Below are 10,304 nucleotides of genomic sequence, written 5' to 3'. Positions count from 1 at the left end.
GTTTAAAAAAAGGAGATTTGGGAATAACCTCATGCAAACAGATATTTAAACCAATGTGAATGTTTCTAATGACCCCCCGCCTCCCCCATGATACTATATTTCTAAATCTCAAAAGAAGAAAATGAAATGGGGTTAAGGAATTCTTAGAAGTCTGTTTTCGTGGAGAGGTGGGGATGAAAGTGGATGAGCGCTAACGCAGAGAGGTGGGTGTGCGCACGCTCCCGCAGACTGAGACGCTTCATTCATTTGAGTGGCCGAGCTGCTCTAAGCGTACTGCGCTCACCAAGCTTGGAAAAAGAGGCTTTTAAAACGGGGACCATGAGAGGCTCCTACACTCTACGAAACGCGCAGGAGAGGCCAGGTAGGACGCTGAGTCCTGTCTTTTATTTTTCGTTATTTGCTCCTTTGTACGTGACGTTGCTGCGAGTCTTCGCTGGCACAGAGTACAGAGTGTGCTGTACGCGAGCAGCTGGGCTAACGGGCGGATGAAGTAAACAAGTGTGTGTCACGTAGGCTTGCTCCGGAGCTGTCAGCGCTTTCTGCCGTGCAAACGAGGGAGGCAGACTGCGGGGCAAGCCTAGGAAATGTGTAAAAGACGGCTGCTTTCAGATGTGTTGCAGTAAATAATGGATTTTTGTTACTTTTTAAGCGCTTTGGCAGCAGCTTCCTGCAGAGTGGCTGCAGCTGTTGCTTAGCTAGCTGCACGCAGCTGACAGCCATGGGAAGGAGAGCAGAGACTTGTAAACACTGTTATCACAGGGTCATAGTAGTTATGTGTCAAACATCACGCCCCAGACTCATCCCTATTACTGCCTGGGCTGTGATTCGGGAATATTTGATACATTTCTGGACCTGGTCGTTGATCTGGCACTGCTCAAACTTGAAAAAGTTGATGGTTAGGAGATAATTATGAGCATACTGGTAAAAGGAGAACTTCTGGCTCTTCTTGCATTCACTATGACCTCCGGGTAGCTTTGTCCTCTCCCACGTGGCTTCATAAGTTTGTAATCCATTAACCAGTTATAAGAAAACTTCCCTCTTGCTGTTACACCAGGGTCTCAGAGACGTGTGGATCTTTATTAGCAGTAACTCGATGATTTCCCAAAGCACCTCCTGTGAAGTCATTTTATTAACACGTGCTGTGCAGCAGGGGGGATGGTGCACAAGGACTAAAAGAGATTTCAAAGTCTAAACAGACGCTCAGGTTTTGTCACTCACTGCTTACTACTCTGTTTACTTCTGCTTGCTGTTCTTGTTCCTCCATTACTCGTTTGCACTTGTGCATAACAGCGGCACTTGGCCTAGCTCTAATGCTATGTCCCATATAATACAACGTTTTAGTTATTATAGGAACAGACTCTTATGTAATTCTATTAGTCGTGTATCCCGATGAGTCTGTTTAACGTTGCATAAGACACCATGCAGGCAGGTACACAGATTTCCTGCTGTTCTTTTTCGCAGCTGTGGTCACGGAGGTTTAAATGTGTGCAGGCTGAGCTGCTGTGGCAGGTGTACGAGGGATGAGCAGAGCTCAGGCTGCACTGGTGAGGAGACGTGCTTCACTGGCTGTCCTTATTATGCATAGACACAGAGTACACAGAGAGAGGTGGGGCTGGGCAGAAAAACAGGAAAGTCATACTGGAATCAGTCTATCTGTGTGCAGCTGATCTGTTTATACTGAGGGGGCTGTTTAGTGTGGCGATGGCAGCTGATGTGCATATTAAGCTGCCCTTGCTGTTTAACAATAATCACTGCTACTCGGAGTGGAGGGTTGGAAAGGCACTGAGTTGGCTTAGTCATGAGCACCAATATGTGGTTATAACTGCAGATTGGCTAGGAATATGTTCCAGCATGTGCAGCAGAGTCTTAACAGATTATATCATTATGTTTAGCCACAATAGCTGTAACTCCCACAGGATATTCATCTCCGGGGCTCAGAGGTTGCCTCAGACGCTGCAATAAGACCGCCTTCTTTCACCATTCTTCTCTCTGTAATAAAATACCATAAAAAATCTTTATATTTGGACATTTTCATATCCTCCAGATTGTGGCTCTAAATCCCTCTAGTCCCTTCTTAAAGGCTTGGTCTCACTCTCCCTGCACTTCCCTCTCCCTCCTGCCCTCCCTCTCTCCGTCTGCTCTATATCTAGGTGAAAGTTCACCCACTCACACAGACTTGCAGCGAAGGCTTGATGCAGGCTGAGGCTGTGTCATGTTTATGCACTGAGTGTGCAGCTCCACGGTGCTCTAATCTAGCTGCTGTTTTTGCATGTGGGAGAATTCAACCTCAAGGTCGTTTGAGATGTTTTTGTTGTGCCTTACTTGGTCTTTGTTAATCACCCCCGGATGAAACGTCTCCTCTGTTGTTCTCCACACTATTTAATTAAGTATGAACCGACAAAATGATTCTGGGTCACACCATTCATACAGATTAGTTACAAAAATATTACTCTTTTAATCTGTGTTAATTGACAAAAGCAGCACATTGGCAGCATATTTGAAAAGCAGAAACAGTAAAAAGGCTCTATTTTTAGCTTCTCTGCTGTGAAGATTTGCTGATTTTTGCTGGCTTAAAGGTGATTGAAAAGGAATTTCAATCACCTTGAACACAGGAAATTGTGAGCAATATTTTGTGTGATTTTTCAGTCCTTTATCAGAGTCGAAATGGAATTAAATGCTTAATAAAGCAGACAAGACCACAGACTTTTAATAGCTTGACAGCTTCAGGCATTATCACTCAGCAGTGTAGACAAATCCTTTCAGATGAGTCCGAAAATCAAACTCTGTCTTTTTAGGATTATCTTGTTGCCAATTTCCTACAGTCCAAAATGAGCCAGAAAAACAAGGGCAAACATTTCGTCAACATTTCAAGGTGCTAAATATGAGTGTTTTGTATTTTTAAAATGTCTGTTACTCCCAATCAGCTTTTCCTTATTGTCATGGTGGTTCTTGATAACCTTGAGCTACCCCTCCAGTGCATCTGCCTGCAGACCGACTCATACTCCACTGTGTTGGACTGCAGATATCTATAACAGTCCTTGTTGTGCTGGTGCAGGAGGGGAAACTCTAACCAGAACCTGCAAGCTCACCACAAGCTACAGAGCAGAACAACGACTACCCAGCAAGTCCAAAGATGGTGGTGTTGGAGTCTATCTGAGGGAGGAAAGAAATCAGGGAATGCCTCAGCCGCAGGGATTGAAAATGGGCCAGGTCATCTTTTCCATCACTCTTAATTTGGATCATATTCTGTTTGCAGGACGGTTTCATGTGTATTTAACAGATTTCAAAGCCATCTCAAACAAGCTGCTTCGAGCAAGAAGAGAGAAAGAAAGTGTTCTCAAACCAAAGCAATCCAGGTGAAATATGGGTTATAAAGGCTGCTGTTTGGCACTGGTTGTGTAAATTCGGGGTAAACTTTAGCCCACATTAGATTGGAATCTGTTACATATTCCTCTAAATGATGCTGCGGGTCAAAGCCTATATTTAGGGAAAGTAGGATCATAGTGGCCCAGAAACAGGACTGCCATCTGCTCTCGTCTGCAGCCCACATGAACAGAGTTTCAAATCCAGATACTTTTCACTTAGAGATTTTCTGAGATGTTTTTTGTGGAAGAAATTATGAAACCAGAGGAGTTGACTTAGAACTTGTACATATACCAAATATTCATACATACATACAAAGAGTTTGTTAAGGATTATATTGAAAAGGTCAAATGTCTCGGGTCATTGCAGGTCATTAGATGCTGTATTTTAGCAGGATGAATTTAAAGACTAATTTATATAGTCGTTACTGGACATGATGTATTTGTTATTCATTTATAATTTACATTTATCAGATATGCCACTTGTGTTGTTTGTGTCATTCACCAGATTAAACTGACACAAACTTTCCAAGAACTCAGCCTCTGAGTTGTTGAAGAATAACTTTTACTGTCCCTAAAAGCCTCCCTAGGCTGTAGCATGCATGCTTGAGTGCTTTTATTTGCTTAGAAAGCCAAATGTTTGAGCATGTCTGTTGATTTCCTGAAGCCCTGAAGTGAAAGGCTGATGGGATTAGTGCTGCTGACATGCTGACTGCTCTCAGACACTCCTGCCTGCTGACCTTTTGCCTAATGACCTCTGGTGACACTATAAACGTCTCCTTACAGATTTGTCCTCATTGTAGGGCCTGCTTTGGTGAAGCGCAGCGCCCTCTGGTGTCAGAACCTTGGTTCTATGTTTGAACTTGTCAGCATTGAGGATAAACGATGATTACAGGATGTTGTTGAACTCACATGACTCACTTATTACTTAAAAGTGCAATTCGAGTCCTCTGTTCATCTAAATTTGTCGCTGAGTTTAATCTGGGGCTGCAGGATTGATCTTTTCCTGCCTCTGCAGGTTTGTGCTGCCGTCTGCATTTTCTCATAGGTTCCCATTTATTGTTTGAGACATAAAAACTGTCAAGCAAGCACATTGTGGCTTCTGACTTTGACTTTTACCCAGCTGTGAATACAGTTTATTTATTTTCAGTTTATTTATGATGCATGGTAGACTTTACTACAAGTAGGAGCAAATAACTGATTCACACCTACCTAACAGAAAATTAATCTGCTTTTTTTTTGAGAAACAGAGAGAAATGTGACGATGTGTTGGTCCATGTCCATGTAAGTTATCCTCCTCAGACCCGAGCTCTTGGTTTAGATGCATTTTAGATGTGATTACTTTGATCTGATGAGAATATAAACTTATCCTATTTGAACAGGAATTTGTTACATTGTTACATAATTGCTGTAGCTTTTTTATGGGCTCAAAATGTGGTCATAAATATTTTGTACTTGTAAAAAAGATTTGTATGTGTAAAAAAGATTTGTATGTGTAAAAAAGATTTGTGTGTGCGTAAAAAAGATTTGTGTGTGGACTTAGAAAAAAAACCCCTGCAAGTTACAAGTACGAATTTTGACCCTATTTTTCTTCCTTTCATCCGATTGGTCAATGTCATGTCAATCACAAATGTAACAATCCAATCAGAGAACAGATGGGTTTGGCTGTCGGAGGGGCGCTTTTTTGAACTGCAGGTCCTTGAAGGGTGATACAGTTTGAAGCTGGAGGATCTCTATATAAATATCCGATAGCAGCTAGGTCCCCTAACTTTCAGTAGCTGTTGAAAGGAAAAAGTTGTGGTATATCAGTGGTTAGAAATACCATTATTACTTTAGGATTAGTTTAACACAAAGTCAGGGCTGACCCAGGACCATTGCTGTGAGTCACAGTGCGCAGCATAAAAGTCCTTTCACATCAGACGCAGGATGTGCTGCTAATGCTAACTGCTAACTAAAAGCAAAGGATCCAGAATTTATTACGCTGGCTGCTGGGCTCTGTGGGTTTTTGCAGCAGCTCTACCTGTACTAGATGCACCTGCTCCTTGTCTTTTCTATCTCTGACTTTATGTCCTCTACAAGAGTTTCTGTTTTTTTTGCTGGTTCTTCAAATGTTCAATAAAAACATGTATGCTAATTCATAACGAAGAAAGCTTTGTAATGAAGACTGTCATTTCCAAAACACTGCCCGCCCCCACCCCGCGGTCCGCAGCGCTGTTGAAAAGGCTGTGGAAGTCCCTATATTAAACACGTAGACCTGTGACACAAAAATCACCAAACTCGGACGACCACAGACTGTTTTCCTTCGTGGTGATGAAGGAAAACGCTGGGTTGGCATGTAAAAGGGCATTTATTCCCTTCAAAGACCTGCAGTTCAAAAAAAGCGCCCCTCCGACAGCCAAACCCATCTGTTCTCTGATTGGATTGTTACATTTGTGATTGACATGACATTGACCAATCAGATGAAAGGAAGAAAAATAGGGTCAAAATTCGTACTTGTAACTTGCAGGGTTTTTTTTTCTAAGTCCACACACAAATCTTTTTTACGCACACACAAATCTTTTTTACACATACAAATCTTTTTTACGCACACACAAATCTTTTTTACACATACAAATCTTTTTTACGCACACACAAATCTTTTTTACGCACACACAAATCTTTTTTACACATACAAATCTTTTTTACAAGTACAAAATATTTATGACCACATTTTGAGCCCATACTTTTTAAAGTATTTGTGTTTTTAAGACAACACACTTATTTTTTCAGTATAACACAATAATGTCTGTCTCTGTGTTAGCACTGAGCTGAAGTGGACATATGAGTATTGGACTGTTGCTGTATATGTTACCCCGGGCCATCTACTTAGTGCCTTTTGTGGTATTTCTTACTGTAGCTATGGTAATGTCACACAGCTCAGCAGCGAATCCTACCTCAGTGACTGTTTCACCACTTAATTGATGGCTTTAAATTGTCTGGCAAAACCGAGGTACTTGTGTTCGACTCTGTTTTACTGAGGTCGGTCAACGCATTGGCCAGAAACATCAAATCCTCAGCTAATCTTGGAATTATTTTCCTGTCTTCAAGCTCATCCTTGTCAAGCTCAGTCTTTACTGTCACTCAGTAAAAAGCCAGGCTCCTGCCTAAATACGTACAGCTGCTTATTCCAACCGTCCTCTCTTGTTCAACTCTTTCACGCTCTTATTTTAAATCCAGAGGCGACTACACTTTCGAAGTTGTGGGGCTTAAACTTTGGAAAAGCCTTCCTCTTTATATCAGTTTGGCTGAATCAACGTTTTGTTTAAAACGACTGCTGAGAACTCGTTTTTCACAGGTTACCTTTTCCTTTAATCCCAGGCCTGTTACTTTTGGCTAAGTAATCACTTATGCTTGAATCGTGTTTATGTACTATATGTTGGGGTGGTAAATACATGTTTTTTGACAGACTGTAAAGCTATTTGTAAATGTGTGTTTAAAAAGTAAAAATGAGGATAGTTATTGTTATTCTCCCCGCTTTTTATTTTGTTTTTTATCGTTTTTATTCAGAAACCCCTCGGCTTTTCTTATATCATTTTATATAACAGTAAAAATAAACTACTATAATTTGTCAAACACTATACTTAATACTATACTATACACTATATTCGTGTTTATTAACCAGTTTCATTTTTTGTTTAAAAAAATATGTACATCTATCAGACGGGAGTTTCTGCTGTATCTTACTTTGCTGGCAACTTTTGCCACATGAAGCATGTGTGATCAGTGAGGCCCGTGACTGGGTCGTGTAAAGCTGAGGCTTCCATGGTTTTCACGATGATGTTGAGCTGTGCTCCCAGTAGTCCGCATGCCCTTCTTTCCTGCCCATGCGCCTCTGCTATTGGCTGCTGGGCCTCTCGTTCCATTTCTGATTGGCTCAATTTCTTGCTGCATTCACTGCCCATGTGTGCTTCATGTGAACGCCTAAAACTTGTTTTTCACTTAGCGTCTTCGAATCATACGTACGTAGTTCACGAGTTATTACGGTAACTTGTAAACAGTCGCGTTTTCGTGGATTTGAATTTTTATTTATTCATTTATTTATTTTACAGATGTTGGATGCTTGTGATATTTTCAACACAAGACGCTAAGAAAAATGCTTCACAAGACTTTAAAACACAAAATGGTCAACGAAAGCATTGAACTTTATATGACCCTGGAGTGAATTGAGTATTTGCTTGATTGAGTATTATTTGGGTAAACATTATAATGTCTTTGGAGTAATTTGTCTGTTATTAACACAATTGCATTTGAATTCTTCAAACTCAGTTGGGGCTCTTAATCAGACTTCCATACGTAAAATCATGGTGGGAGTTTTTATGTAAGCACCTGGGATAATACTGTCACGTGAAATATGTAAATACATTAATTCACGCTGACATGGTGAAAAAACGACTGAAGTATCGTTACATCCTGTACCGGGACATTTTGTTTTCTTCCCTCCCTCGCTTTCCGTTGCGCTCAGTATCCAGTCCTTACGGTAATGGGGAAACTGCTGTTCCTCAGCTGATATATAACATCTACCCCCCTGCAGAATTTCAGTGCCAGGCTGAAGCCCACCTCCTCAGTTTGTTTTCAGGAGGGTAACGTAAATGACCCAACAACCAGGATGATAGACAATCAAGAGTTTATGGTGGAGGGTTACCCGCGGGAGCTCACCCAGAACCCTCTCAGGAAGATCTGGATGCCGTGCAAAAACGGCCACATCGCTCATAGACGCGGTAAGATGCAGCAGGTCGTCAAGTGCGCAAAGGATGTGTGTCGGAGATGCGATTTCGCTCATCTGTGGATATGATCTCGTCTCTGGTCTCTCTCATTTTTGTTCCGTTTTGCACGTTTAATGGTCAGATTTGTGCTTGAACTTATCACGGCTGGTTGAGATGTTGCGTGCTTGGTAATATTGCATCAGGCGCATCTTGTCTGGTCCATATTTCTCCTGACATCACATGCAGGGAGTGGGATTCTGAATCAGCTTAGCATCCGATTACACAGGTCTACTGCTTATGTTAGTTTGTCTTGTAGGTGTTACACTGGACAGCTGTCCTGTAATGTGCTTTGTTTTGTGTCTGATTTTCTCTCTCACTTTAATTTTTTTTTAATTTTTTTTTTTTTTTGCTGAGTCATTGTCTGCCTTCCCCAGAGCTGTTTTTAGTTTTAGTTAAAAAAGCTATAGCTAGTCCAGTCCCGTTTTGGCATAACACACGTTATCTTATCAGTGACCATGTAATAATATTATGCTCCTTAGAAATCAGTCTAAATTTCCTTATCTCAAATGTATGTGATGTGTGGGAGTGTCTTAGTACTTCAAGATATTCATGTGGATGTTAATTTTTTTTGCATAAGCAGGTTTGTTTTTGGGTTTTTTTTACTATACAAACAAATAACAGCAAAAAAGTAATTAGTAACAGAAGAAAAACGGAAATCGCTAGTTTAAGTCTTTAATTTAAACACTTGTTTGGGGCTGTAACAAGCAGACTTTTGTGGTGGTCCAGCTGAATTTCAGCCAAGTCTGAGTTGTTGCGACTGCAGAGCACAAACCTGGCATTTTTCCACCTAATTAATCAGCATGTGCTGCTGGTTAGCTATTAAGGAAACATGTAGGCTTCTGTTCTGCTGTCTGAATTTATGTGCTCCTCACAGCCTTGTTTTTAGCTGCACTTTTAATTGTCATTTTTTCACTTTTTCTTGATCTCGGCCTGTCTCAGACATGTCGGAGCTGGCCCCCAGCTCTCATAGAGCCCAGCGAATATAAAATGCACATGAAGGATTTTAGTCTGAAGCACGTGGCTTGCATTTTTAAGCAGTCTCATTGTTTTACCTCATCTTTATTCTGTAGCAGTGCATATAACTGTTACAAAAAGGTTTTTTTTTCTCCAAAAGAGCCCTCTAGACTAATTAGTGTGAATTATTGTTGATCACCATATTAAATACGTGAAAAGCTTTCAAATTTAGTTTCTTTTGTCTCTCCGTCTCTGTCAGTGTGCATGACAAACTGCCCGACCCTCATTGTGACAGTTGGACTTCCAGCCCGAGGGAAAACCTACATTTCAAAGAAGCTCACACGCTACTTAAACTGGATAGGCGTGCCAACGAAAGGTGGGAGCCACTTCCTTAAAATCATGCATAAAGTGACAACCAACATTGCTCTGTGTAAACATGACAGCCGTCTCCTCTCAACAGAGTTCAATGTTGGCCAGTACCGGAGGGAGTGCCTGAAAATCTACAAATCCTTTGAGTTTTTCCGTCCAGACAATGAAGAAGGCCTAAAAATCAGACGGTGAGTCTGCACATGGTTTTCTGGATGTCATGCAAAGTTTCATTCCAACCATTCCACCAGACTTCACCCATGTGTTGAAGAGAGGAGAGCTCAGCTGTGAAATTACCTGCTGGGTTGATCGGTCAGATTGAAAACCTGGTAGCTTTCAGCTATTGTTGGCACATGGATTAACCGCTACAGCTTGGTTTTATGTATAAAATAATACATTTTTCTTTCACGATGTAAAAAAGAATGCAACAAAGACTGACCACAAAGCCTAGAATAATCTCAGTACAAATCTGAAATGTAAAAATCTCTCTCGTGTCTTTCCACAGTCAGTGCGCTTTGTCAGCTCTTAATGATGTACGGCAGTACCTGAGCGTCGAAGGAGGACAGGTTGCGGTGAGTCCTTGATTCTGTCCCTGACTTCTGCTGTAATCCTAGAATACAGAAGCATATAGAACGGCTGCATAACGCTTGTTTTTCCATGTTGTTTCAGGTCTTTGATGCCACTAATACAACAAGAGACAGAAGAAGGACCATCATCATGTTTGCTGAGCAGAATGGATACAGGGTATGTTTAAAGCAAGATGGTACTCTCTTTTTCTTTTTTTAAAATTTGGATTGGCGACCTGTATTTTCTTGTCATT

General features: G+C 41.2%; 1 protein-coding gene across 5 annotated transcripts in view; it reads left to right on the top strand.

Moving 5' to 3' along the window:
* Positions 1–217: 217 nt before the first annotated feature.
* The window catches only part of pfkfb4b (6-phosphofructo-2-kinase/fructose-2,6-biphosphatase 4b), a 33,559-nt gene continuing 23,472 nt past the window's right edge, over positions 218–10,304 (top strand). Inside the window, exons 1-5 of one of the 5 annotated variants that reach the window (XM_084928372.1) lie at positions 218–361; positions 9,378–9,494; positions 9,579–9,675; positions 9,990–10,056; positions 10,154–10,228. In XM_084928372.1, coding sequence (XP_084784498.1) covers positions 319–361; positions 9,378–9,494; positions 9,579–9,675; positions 9,990–10,056; positions 10,154–10,228 — 399 coding nt within the window. In that variant the 5' untranslated portion in view covers positions 218–318. The other 4 variants (XM_084928373.1, XM_084928374.1, XM_084928376.1 and 1 more) reach the window with 4 other exon arrangements.

This window comes from Perissodus microlepis, chromosome 5, assembly GCF_051167445.1.
Source record: "Perissodus microlepis isolate ML-2025 ecotype Zambia chromosome 5, ASM5116744v1, whole genome shotgun sequence".
In the NCBI taxonomy this organism is placed as follows: Eukaryota; Metazoa; Chordata; class Actinopteri; order Cichliformes; family Cichlidae; genus Perissodus; species Perissodus microlepis.
Note: the sequence above shows the minus strand (reverse complement) of the source record. Positions and strands in the feature narration are given on the sequence as shown.